Source organism: Akebia trifoliata, chromosome 2 (genome assembly GCF_017979445.1).
Source record: "Akebia trifoliata isolate Shusen 1 chromosome 2, ASM1797944v1, whole genome shotgun sequence".
NCBI lineage: Eukaryota > Viridiplantae > Streptophyta > Magnoliopsida > Ranunculales > Lardizabalaceae > Akebia > Akebia trifoliata.
The window spans coordinates 1,670,039-1,683,803 of NC_141376.1; the positions used below are offsets into that span (position 1 = coordinate 1,670,039).

Genomic DNA, 13,765 nt, shown 5'->3' on the forward strand with positions numbered 1-13,765 from the left:
AAAAAATTATTTAAAAATTTTATTTTTTAAAATGTATATAAGGTTCTAAAAGTTTTTTTTTTTAAATACTTTTTATCCAAACAGACCCTAGGTTGATCACACTAGTTTAATTTGTTGCAATGGTCACTATTTGGCAGTGGGTTCATAGCATAGTTAACAATTGAGTATTGATAATATGACTCACCAGGTGACATACTCAATCGACTCCATGACGTGATAAGTTCAAGAATCGAAGATTTGTGCGTCTTAGGATACATGATTGCACTTCCCCATTTTAAAAATAGTGTATCCCGATGGAATTGTGTATCTCAAGGTGCATGAATCTACAATTCCCAAACTTATCCAAGTTAAGGAGTCGATTCAGTATGCCCCACCAAGTCATATTATCAGGACTCTTAACAATTAGGTATAAAACAAAAATTCAATAGAGTTGCGAAAAAATTGACTAAAAAAAAGTCACTTGAAATTCACTCACTAATATGACATGTGAACCATTGATATTTTTCTTCGAGATATACAAGAAAAAAAGATTTTATGATTTTGTATAGACGAATTGAGTTCCTTTGGATAGAAAGTAGAAAGTAAAAAAAGTACTTAAGAAAAAAGTAACTTTTAAAAAATAAAAAAGTAGTTTCCTTTTACTTTTTAAAAAATAACGATTTTTTAACTTTTTTAAAAGAAGTTTTTCTGAAATAAATCGAGATAGACTTTGAGAGTTGCTATTGCCTCACCAATTTTAATAATGCCACACCAACTTTGTACAACACTGTTGATTTATATAGGAATTGATGTGTCATTAGTAAAAGTAGGTGGGGGGGCAATAGTAGCAGTCTAGACCTTTTAACTTTAAAAAATAAAAAAATTACACTTTGTGTGTACCCAAACGGCCTTTAAAAATATTAGTCAATTCAATATGGGATGATCTAAAACATAATTCTTCATAATATGCATTAAATATTCAAATATATGACTGAAAAATATATTAAGAAAATATAATATGTTATTTGTTTTTCATTATAATAAAAGTCTCTTACAATTGATAAACAATTAACCACCACCTATAGAGACACCACAATATACTATAAAGACTAATATTTAAAGACAGATGTATCAGGCAGACTTCTCTGTTGTATTTTTATTATAGAAACTCCCATGGAGTCTTGACAAGTGAGCCTTATTTTATCAAGTTTGTTACTCTATAAACTAGGGATGTAGATTCGGGTAGAATCGAACTGAATTTTCTGATTCTACTAAAATTGAAATTGAATCGAGAGTTTTGGGTTGGTTTGGATTATATAAAATTTCAAAATTTCAAAATTTGATTTTTTTTTTCTTTGTTTAGTTTTGATTTTGGTTTTGGTTCCAGGGGTTCAGGTAACCTTCTATAACCTTATTTAAATTTATATATATAATTTGAATTTGAAATTTATAACTTATATAAACTTTATAAATAATTTGTATAAATTAAACATTTAAACGATATAATTTATATAAATTATATTTTTTAGGTTAGTAGAACTTGTATAACTATATAAGTTATAAAATAATTTGTATAAATTAAACATTTAAATTATATAATTTATATAATAAAACACTTATAGTATATAGTTATATATTATGTCATAAGATACCATTTCAAACCACTAAAATTTTGAAAAAAATAATTCAATTTTTTCTGTTAAACCTGATTCGATTCTCGATTCATCAGTTTGTCAGGTTTAAATTCGGTTTGGTTCAGTCCAATTTTCAGAGGTAGAAACTAAACCCAAACCAAAACTTTTTAGATTGGGCTCGGTTTCAATTTTTCGATTCGTTTTTCAGATAATTGGTAATTTGTACATCCACACCATAAATCTTAAATTGAGACCCACATCATTTAAATAAATAAAAAATTAAATACTCATAATATAACTATTTCCTTAAATCAAATATATATTATATCATATCTCCTCTCAATGTCAATTCTCTTTCTTAAAATCATAGATCAAGCAACAAAATGTTACTTTCCTTTTTACAATTGACTTTTTACCTTGAAATTTATGGGGTTGTAGTGTTGGATTGTCTATGTGGCCGTGTGGCTTAGCCATGATTTTGGGAGAGTGGCCCCACTCCAAGATTTGTTGAGTAGCAAACTTGATAAATTAAGATGTAATCAGAATGCAATTGTGAGGCCTGTCATTCAAATCTTTGATATTTAAATTTTATTATCTTTATCATCCCCTTAACTAATATTTAAATTACAAAAGATCTTTATAATACATGCGACTTTGCACGTACCCCCAACAAGTATTTTCAAAAAATTAGAATTATGCTTCACATTTATACATACTCATTTATTTACATTAGTCAAGGCATCTAACATGTGTAACACTAATATATTTTTCATCTTTATTCATGCAACTTCAAATATTGACTAATTTTGCATAAATTCCAATGAATTATACAATTAATTTGATACTTAAATAAAAATATTCCAAAAGTTCAAGAGAATAGTTGAAGCCGCAAAATATTATCTTATGAGCTAAAAACATTTGGAGTTCTTTTAAACACATTTGTCAAATATTTTAATTTTTCCATATTTTAATATAAGATAGAACTAACAATAACATGAATTATTTGCACGAACTAATCACACCATTAACATAAAGTTTTCTAAATTCATCACAAAGACTCTCTTACTTAAGTGTGCATGATTTTTCACCACCAAGAATCCTTTCGAAAAACAAGCTAGTGAGATGAGAAGAGACCGAGAGAGAGAGAGAAAAAAGGTGAAGAAATTGATCCACTGATAACAATTAAAATAAAAACCTTGGGCAGAGGTAATGGATCATGATTGTGAATTATCTAATTGTGATGAAGTATCATGGGAAATAAATGACCTATTCCCATACAAGATTTGAATGGAAATAAAATGAAAAAAAGAAGTTACGGATTAAAATGAATTCTGCATGTACTCATAATCGAAACCTAAATATATTCTCGGTTTCGGCTCTTATCAATTTTAGTTTCGGGTATTAGATCCTTGGAATCAAAACCAATCCTACAAATACCCAATACCCATCATGTACTCGTCGGGTACCTATGAAGATAGATAATATTTTTATGAACAAGAAAAATATAGGAATCCGATAACATAAACAAATATTTATAAATTTAATAATTTAACTTCTAATTCCTCAATTGCAAAATATAATCATACAAATGATTTATTTATTATTGATAGAGAAAAGAGTCGTGATAAATTGACACTCTAAAATTGATGCTCTTTGTACGCTTGTTGACGTGGTAGTGAACCGTAGATCCTTTTTCTTTGGGATACACAAGGAAAAAATATATATGGTTCCATTCACATACCATGTCAAGAGCGTCGGTTTTAAAGTGGCAGTTCATCATTAGTCTAAAGAAAAAGTAAATATTGAACACTACACATTCTCTTTATATTTCAATTTTAATTCAAGTACATTTACTTCATTATATTTTTTATTAAAATTAATTAAATTGCAAATTTTAATATAAATATTACAAATAAAATAAATTTATTGGTTGGGGTACCCATCAAATACCTATCAAGCATTCGAATGAGACCTGATTCTTATCAAATCCTTAAGATATCTATCAGAATTGGACCCAAAAATATTTGGTACATCAAGTAATTGGGTATCCATTGACACCTTAATTAAGATTAAGATTTGAGGGTTATTCTTTCTTATTTCACCTTGGCAAATCTTTTTCTAGGGTTTTTTAGAAAATCCTGGAAAAAAGAAAATTATAATAATATAGTTTGATGAAATGTTTATAATATTATCATCACTATTTAACACATGGAAAATGACTTTTTTCATGTGTTTGATTGCATTTTTCTATGAAAATTAATTTTCTACCCCAATAAAAAAGTCCACAAAAATATAGATTTCACTTTCCCACCTATATAGGTGGGAAAATGAAATCAACCCATATTTTTCATCCCCAAAATATTATTTTTTTCTTTCCAACTCATATCTTATTCTTCCCTACCATCACTAGCACCATCATAGTCACCATCACACTAACCTCACCATCGCCATCATCACCATCTCCGGACACATCTATCTTTCTCTTTGTCTTCCTTTTCTACTTCTCCTTCCCTCACCTCCGCTGCCACCACCACCACATTCTCCCATCTTCTTCCAGACTTACCTTGGCCGCTACTACTACCACGTCCTCTCCCCTCCCTCTTATCATTTTCCAAGTCTCTCCCTCTCCTCTAATTTTCTTTCTCATCTTCCTCCTTCTTCTTCTTCTTCTTTCTCGGATATTTTTTTCATGATTTTATCTAAGTAAAATTAAAAAATGGAATTTGATTTTCCAACCCTAACTATTTCTACTATTATTTTTTTTATGGATTTCAAATTCTAGAAAGTCACTTTTTATGCATTCAAACATACCCTTATAAATGTAAAATTACCATTCAAAATATTTCTAAATAGGAAACAACATTAACTATCAAACGAAGCAACCTTTCATGGCATTCTAAACCTATCAAGATAGAGAAAATCCCATCAACAAATTATTTATCAATAAAATAATGATTTAGATATGGCCTCCACTTTTTGGCCAATATTAGAGATATTCTTGTGTTTTCGAACTGATGACACGCCCCCTTAGACCTAGGTCTGCATAAGAGACTATCGTATAATGACTTAAATACCCTTATCTTTAATTATCAAAGGAATAGTAGTTTGTCGGCACCTTCGCTGAATCAACCTAAGTACGTACATGGGGTTTGTGATATTGAAATAGAATGTGCAAAACATGCTTCAAATTGTAATCCATTATTAATTTTCTCCCTTGAAACCAGTAGTCCACTATCTAGCTAAATTTTCTCTCCAAAACCTATCATCTTCAACAAGTAAAGATTTTTGTCAGTTTCTTCAAGCTTAAGGTCTTGTCTTTCTCAATCTTCAAGTTGCAAGAACAAGATAGGATCTTTTGAAGACTGGATGAAATTTTAGGTCAAAAAAATCTAGTGTTTCTACATGAAATTGAAGAAGAGATTGAATAAGTAAGAAATAATTGGACTAGAGTTTAACAACTTGAAGATTAAGATTTTTTAGAATCTTCATCAGCCTTAAGATCTCCTTCAACCTTCAAACTCCCAGAACAAGATTGGATTTTTGGAGGGTAAGGATGTGCTTTTAGGTCAATTTTTGTCAGTCTCTCAAACAAAACCTAGGTCAAGGGGTACATGTGATCTATCTGAAAATACAAGTGGGTATATCTCTAATATTGACTTAAACATGAGGGTGCATGTCTAAATCACCCACAAAAAAAAGAAAAGAAAATACTGGTCTCAAACGTGGTTTAAGGTTCAAAATGGTTGAGATGAGAGGATAGTCTCTAGGCATTCTCAAAAGAAATGGATTTCTGGGAAACTCCAACCTATCCCTAAGAAACCTTTGTTTTTAGCTCCCATCTCAGGACTCATCTAAGTGTCTAATTTCACATTCAAACAAACAAAGCTCCATTGAAATAAAAGACACAAATACAGTTCACGCTGCGCATATTAATGGAAGAAAAGAAGAGACAAATATGGAAGAATAAAAAAAACGCTTCAATACTCTCTGTATTTATGCCAGCAGAGAAGCATCACCACACATCTCCTCATGATGTAAAGTCTTGACCGTCGCTCCCTCACAAAAGCCCACCACCCTCGCCGTTTCGAAGACGATTCTTCGTCCCACCTCTCTCCATCCTTGGATCGGCTTGACACGCACTGACGCATCTCCAACAAATGAAATACTGTAAACTAACCCACCAAATACAAAGCCAAGAAATATTACAGAAATACCCCTCACCCTTCTCTGGTCCAACAACTCTTTAGATTCCACAACAAGGACCCTCATTGGCCTTAACAACAGCTAATCTCTATCTTTCTTCTTTTGCCTATAAGCAACCCTTTTCTTGTACACATCAAATCATGTGGCTGTGATTAGATCTGGTAGTTACTTAGTACACGTGTCACATTTTAATTAATTTGATTGGTCCTCGTCTGTCTTAATTATGGCCTATTTTGGTAAGTCTCCCTTACAACGTAAGAAAGACAGTTTGCGGTTTCCCTAGGATAAGGAGACCTGCCAAAATATATCTATTTTAAGGATGAGACCTCGGACTGTCACAGCTGGAAATTAGGATTTGAATGTTAACCTAACCATTTTTGGTTTCGAAAAAGCTAGCCCTTAACGCCTCATCCAACGGTTGAGGTTCTCAATCGAACAGACAGTTGAGATGTTTGGGATTCTCAAGAACAAAGTATCTCTAGGAGGAACTTATTTATCCCTAGAAAACTGGTGTAGATCTCTATGAAATCTGTGTTTTTCTGTTTATCTTAGCCGTTCGGTTGATGAAGAGCCTCAACTGTGGGTTGAGGCAAGAAAAGTCCCGTTACAAACAACGTTAGACGTTGTAATAAGGAAAAACACTTTCCTTACTAACCAAGTAAGTTTTTAAATCTGACTATGGCTTGTATTTCTCAAATGGATTACTACATTGTCAATCCAACACCACAGCCCTCTAGATTTCATGGAAAAACTCAGATCTCACAGAAAATAAAATTCAAAAAATATTTTTGTTGGATTGAACCAAGGTTTTGAAGTGGACGGTCACCAGATTTCCACCGAACTCCCAAATTTAAAAGAGGAATTCAACCCTGAAAAATAATTTTTTCATAGAATCTTCTACTCTACAACTCTATAGAATCAGATCATGATTTTGGATGCCACAAGCTGAACTCAAGGACCCATAGTAAGATATGAAATCTTATTAACTTAGTAAGGCTAGTCTTACACTTCTAATAATACACTTGACATGAATGAAAAAACACAGATTTCTTAGAGATCAGCATTTGTGTTCTAGGGAACTGTACAATTTGAAAATTTCTTAGGGATTTAATCTTGGAATCCCTACGAGCACTCTCTCACCAAAACCGCTAGTTTTAAGGAGAGCCTCCAACGACAATTGAGAACTAAAGGCTAATGTTTTGCAGATAAAAATATGTGCTTAGTTGATGAACCAATGGCATAACATCACCCTCATTGACATAGAAAAAGTGATTGATTAGGGGGAGAGAAGTTGCAGGGAATTTTTTTAATTAAGTACTTGGATTTCACCTGTAAAAATTTCTTAGGTGAGTTTTGTTGTTAGAAAAAAATCTGTGCCAAAGCTGATGAAAGAACGGCATATCGTCACTGGTATTGAAATAGAACGAGTGATTACTTAGGCTTAATTAACATTTTAATCCTTCGCATTACACCTTGAACTCCATCATGACATTGGCTCATAATTTTTTATGTATGAACGGTACTTCATAATTTTTTATTGAAGAAAGGTTATTTGCCTCTTGATTCTCCTTGCATTAGGCAAAGGAGTGATATCTACCACCAACTGCTATTATAAATTCAAATCAAGATGGTTTGGAACAATTTACGATTCGATTTTGGATTAAAAAATTGGAGATTTGCTCAATTGGATTAGATTATGAGTTCAAGACTTGTATAGAACTAGGGCTTAAAATGGGTTGATTTTATTTGAAATTCAAGTGATCAGAACCCAAATTTAGTGGGTTTGATTCTTTAAAGTATATCCAAATTAAAAAATGGGTCAAATATGGGTTGATGGCCCTTGACCCGAGTCGGACCTTGGTTGTATACGGATCCATCCTTATATCTGAATGATTTATTACTTTGTAAGTTGTATTTTAATATTTTTCAAGGTATTTTTCTTTAACTAACAAGTGTTAGGCACAATAGCCAAGGCCTTTCTCCAAAAACGAAATAGGTATTGTGTTCAACTCACCTTTTATCCACATTGCCTTTAATGGTTTTTCTTAAAATAATCTTGAATGATTTAAAATTATCCAACTCGAATCAATTAATTCGATTGGGTCAAATTTGAATACGAATTTAGTGAAAGCAAAATGGTTCGGATATAATTTTAGCTAGTAGGATTCGAGTTGAATATGAATATACTCGAATCTGACCCGACCTATTTTAAGCCATATATAGAACTGAACCCTTATATAATAAATTATTATATATGTTAATTTATTATGAATTATTTTATGAGTTATAATAAATTATTAGAACGGAACCCTTATATAATATATGGACAACATTCGGTAGACAAAATTGTAGACAACGTTCTACACAAAATTTTGTCTCATATGGTTAAAAAGTTTCAGAATGGGTTGATTTTTTTTAAGATGATCTCTATGATAAGGCGATCATCCTCACGAAAAATCAGTTCATTCTGAAAATTCTAACCCCATGAAAAGTGGTTACAAATTAACAGTAAAAAATTATTTTTCCATGATTCTTCAACTTATAAACTAGGGTTAGAAATTTTAGAATTGGTTGATTTTTTGTGAGGATAATTTCTTCATCATAGATATTATCCTCACAAGAAATCATGACATTCCGGAACTTTTAGCTCATATATATATATGAGATATGTTCAGAGAACATTTAAAATTGACAATTATTTTTAAACAACCAGTAAAATGTTATTAATTTTTTCAAAGTTTTCTACAATATTATTGGGTCTGATTAAATGGATGGCATCTGAGAGGTGTAAAAATAGTTGTCATTTGTAGATGTCCTCTTAATGCAAGTCTACATAAATATTATGAAATTCTAATTAAAAACATGTTGTTTCCAAGTAGGTTTATAGGATATTGGCAATCCATAGAATCAAGCTTAACCGACCTTTTGACTTGGTTTGGTTTTATTAGTGTGTTGGTTTGAGGTTTTTGTTCTTATTTAGTAGAACCGATCGACCTATATTTATTCAGTTCTGTTTTAGCCCCAAACCGAACCATGTTGCACCCCTATTTTAAACTTAAAATATTAAATAAGAGCGCTGCTATTAGCACCCCAACTTTTATTTATTGCACTCCATTTTCTTAAGTAATTTATCACCCCAACTTTTACTTATTCTCAGTCATTGATTTATTTATTTTATTTTAATTGAGGTGTAATAAGTAAAAGTTCGGCTGCCAATAGCATCTTGATCTTTTAAACAAACCTATAGAATGATGAGGCAAACCTTCAATAGGTAAAGGCTCAAATTTTATTTGAGGTCCCACATATGGTCCAACGACTACTAAGCATCCATAGAGGTTCCCAGGGAATCGCAAAGAAAACAACCTTCCGTCTTAACCATTCAGTTGAAATTTCAACCTTTAAGATTTCTCTAGTGGTAACTGAAATGTGATCCCAAGTCCATATAAGCCAAAACGAAAAAGAAATGCAAAGAACAGAAAAGAAAAGAAAGCAAATAAAAGGACAACATGAAAAAAAAAAAAAAAACAAACAAACTATGTATCCCGTTTTCTTAAAGTCTTAATATATGAGTCGTGATAAATTGATTCAAAATTCACTTAAATGACGTAGCATGTACATGGAGCCATATGTGGGGGTAACACTTCTAGACACACTATATGTGGGGGGGAAGCAAATCCTCTGTAGCATGTATTCCATTAACACACTTTGAAAGGATGAAAGAAAGGTATTTAAAAAAAAAAATTAACATTTCCGTCTCTTGTGATCATAACTTAGATCTGATTTTAAAAAAAGCATATCCATGTCCTTAAAAATGAATGGCTATTGAACTCCCCAGATTTAAAGTGTGAGATTTTATTTTACTAATTTTTCATTTTTTTCAATAAAAGTATTATTTTCCAGATTATTGAACTATTCTGAATAATTCACAGATTTTAAGTTTGAAAAAAATAAAACACAATTTTTACGAATTTAATGACTTTTACGAATTTTAATAAAACTCGGTGGAAAAAAAAAATGTTACTATAACTTGTTGTATGTTGCAAAGTGTAAACTTGTAAGTTGTGATATGTAACACACATCGACTTTGAACTAGTTATACTTTAAAATTTTGGAGGAATCCACATTTTTATGTAACAAATGTCACTTTTATCTTTTAAAAAATAATAACACGATCCTCTACATTTATTTGAGATTACATCTTAATTTTCAAAATTGATGATTTGTCTCTTGACTTTGGTCTTATTTTAAAAATCAATGGAACAATGACCTCAATATCCTCATTATCACCACCATCATTATTACCATCACCATCACTATTAACATCACTATCACTATTAACATCGCTATCATATGGCCGGATTTTTTATTTTTGAATTTTAAAAATGAAATGGATAATACACGCATGACACATATACCACATATTTTCCTTTTATCGAATTTTTGGCTGAATTTTAGATCGGATTTTTGCAATCTAAAATTGAAGAGAACTTGAATTTTACATGAATTGAATTTTTGCCATATTATGAATTGCCAACAAGGGCCCTAACTAACTGGTAATCACACAGTTAAGTCCGGAACATATATATATATATAGGGAGCGGTTCGGCAGCCCTAAAGTTTGCCAAGTTTGGTGCCAAACATTTTTTGTAAATCACTTTTGATGGGGTTAGAAGTTTTGGAATAGGCTGATTTTTTATGAGGATGATCTCTACGGTGAAGAGATCATCCTCACAAAAAATCAGCTCATTTTGAAACTTCTAAGCCTAGTTTACAAGTTGAAGAATCGTGGACCGTCCAATTTTTGTAAATCACTTTTGATGGGGTTAGAAGTTTTAGAATAGGCTGATTTTTGGTGAGGATGATCTTCTCATCATAGAGATCATCCTCACAAAACATCAGCTCATTCCAAAGCTTCTAACCCATATTTTGAAAAATGTTTGGCACCAAACTTGGCAAACTTTAGGACTGCTGAACCGTCCCCATTATCACCACCATCATTATTACCATCACCATCACTATTAACATCACTATCACTATTAACATCGCTATCATATGGCCGGATTTTTTATTTTTGAATTTTTAAAATGAAATGGATAATACACGCATGACACATATACCACATATTTTCCTTTTATCGAATTTTTAGCTGAATTTTAGACCAGATTTTTGCAATCTAAAATTGAAGAGAACTTGAATTTTACATGAATTGAATTTTTGCCATATTATGAATTGCCAACAAGGGCCCTAACTAACTGGTATTCACACAGTTAAGTCAGGAACATATATATATATATAGGGGGCAGTTCGACGAACGTGCTGAAAAACATATGAGAAAACAATGTATATCAACCGTTGGATGGAGATAAAACAACGGGGGAGATGGCGTCAGACGTCAATTCAATGTAAGAAACGGAGTTTCAGCCTTTTTCAAAAAACTCCCTTAACTTTTTTTTTTTTTTTTTTTGTTTTTAAATTATACTAACTCTCTGTTTTCTACCCAAACCTTCATTTTTTCCTTCGAACACTGAAAACCCAAACCTTCGTTTTCCTTTCGAACGGTCAAAACCCAACCCAACCCTTCGTCTCTTCTCTCGATCGACTGACCCATCTCCTCTCTCTCTCTCTCTCTCTCTCTCTCTCTCTCTCTCTCTCTCTCTCTCTCAATTTTGCATAATTGTGTTCCTTCCTTTTACATTAAAATCTTTCTAGAACTGTTTTCTTTTTTATGAAAAAAAAAATGTTTGTAACTTTCCTTCTTAATTTCTTGGTTAGGAAACTGTTTTACGCCGATTTGCTGGATAAGTGGCAAATCCCACCACCGTAAGTGAGCTCGAACATATGGTTATGTATGCAGGACAAGGTGTCGGGCTTGTAAATGATATACTTCCAGCAGGTGAGATTATAAACAACTTCATAGAAGGGGTTAAAGAGATCATCAAGAACCCAGGGGACAAGTATCTCCCAAAATTTGATCCTTAACTTGCTTCAATAGCTTAAACAGGGATGAATTCATATTGGTAACTGTCTGAGTTGTGGTCTTAGCTCTGTCTTTGGATGTTTAGGAATAAGCTTTGAGAGAGAGAGAGGGAAGAGATGGGTTAGTCGATCGAGAGAAGAGACAAAGGGTTAAGTTGGGTTTTCACTGCTCGAAGGAAAACAAAGGTTTGGGTTTTCAATGTTCGAAGGAAAAAATGAAGGTTGGATTTTCTGTCGAAGGGTTGGGTAGAAAACAGAGAGTTCGTATAATAAATAAATAAAAAAACGAAAAAAAAAAGTCAAGGGAGTTTTTTGAAAAATGCTGAAATTCCGTTTCTTACATTGAATTGACGTCTGACGCCATCTCTCCCCTTGTTTTCTCTCCATCTAACGTTTGATATACATTGTTTCTCATATGTTTTCCAGCACGTCCATCAAACCGCCCCCATATATATATATATAATATATATATATATAGGGTCCCGTTCAGCACCCTAAGCTTTACCACATACTTTAACAAACGTGTTTTGTCTTACATGGGTTAGAAGTTTTGGAATGGGCTGATTTTTGGTGAGGATGATCTCTATGGTGAGGATGATAGAGATCATCCTCACCAAAAATCAGCTCATTCCAAAACTTCTAACCCCATCAAAAATGATTTACAAAAAATGGACGGTCCACGATTTTTGAACGTGTAAACATGAGCTAAACATTTCGGAATGGGTTGATTCTTGGGGAGGATGATCTTCTAATCATAGAGATCATCCTCACCAAAAATCAACCCATTCAAAAACTTCTAACCCATGTAGGACAAAAAACGTTTGTTAAAGTGTGTGGTAAAACTTAGGGTGCTGAACATTTCCCATATATATGGGTCCCGTTTAGCAACAAACATTTTGACAAACATTTTGGCAAAACATTTTTCAAAACATGGGTTAGAGGTTTTGGAATGGGCTGATTTTTGGTGAGGATGATCTCTACGGTGAGGAGATCATCCTCACCCAAAATCAGCTCATTCCAAAACTTCTAGCCCCAGTTTACAAGTTGAAAAATCGTGGAACGTCCATTTTTTGTAAATCATTTTTGATGGGGTTAGAAGTTTTGGAATGGGCTGATTTTTGGTGATGATGATCTCCTCACCGTAGAGATCATCCTCACCAAAAATCAGCCCATTCCAAAACCTCTAACCCATGTTTTGAAAAATGTTTTGCCAAAATGTTTGTTGCTGAACATTTCCCTATATATATATATATATATATATATATATATATATATATATACTATTGATTCCCCCGTGTCAACTAGTCTTGCCCTCCTTTCCTTCCTCCTCTTTCTCATAAATGTTCCAAGTTTACATGAATTACACAATTTGGTTTGCTTATTTTCATAATCTTTTCTATCTTTTTATAGTCTTATGTCTTTCTTTCCTATTTTCTTTTTGTCCAAAGGTTGAAGATAATTGATATATCAGTTAGCAATAAACTGACCCGATAAAAGCCACTCATTTTTAATTTGCTTGACGTGGCATGTGCACGAAACCATAGGAAAAAGAACTATGGTTGCCCCATATGCCTTGTCAAGTGAGTGGCTTTTTTCCGATCTTGTTGGAAATCTCAATGTTATGAATGTAAAAGTTGATTGAAATTTTATGACATGGTTTCCAAAGTAGAGGCATTTATTGTACAGTTGGATGCTAAGCCCAAGTTTGGCTCAGATTATATAGGCCTGATAATTACGTGGTCCCTTATTTTCCTACCTCAAGATCAAATTAAAGCTCTAATCTTTCTAAGTGGGCGGATTGGCCAATTTAATAAGCTAATTCGCATAGTTTACAGGCCCCGGAGGCTTAGACCCCAAGAACACATATCTTAAGCAAATTCAACCGATCACTTCAAATTGAGTTCATGCAGATTACATACCTGTTCGAGCTTTAGATTTCAAATAGAATATATTGGAATAATTAATAGAAAAAC

The 13,765-nt window shown here is 32.4% G+C and overlaps 1 protein-coding gene across 1 annotated transcript; it reads right to left on the reverse strand.

Annotated features, from left to right (window-relative positions):
* Positions 1-5,115: 5,115 nt before the first annotated feature.
* On the reverse strand, positions 5,116-12,156 carry LOC147408655 (uncharacterized). Its single transcript, XM_086460060.1, has 4 exons — positions 12,134-12,156; positions 11,565-11,592; positions 11,320-11,445; positions 5,116-5,785 (listed from the first exon to the last, which is right to left on the reverse strand). Exons 1-4 carry the CDS (start codon positions 12,154-12,156, stop codon positions 5,591-5,593), a joined length of 372 nt encoding a protein of 123 aa, XP_086316186.1. The 3' UTR covers positions 5,116-5,590.
* Positions 12,157-13,765: the final 1,609 nt, after the last annotated feature.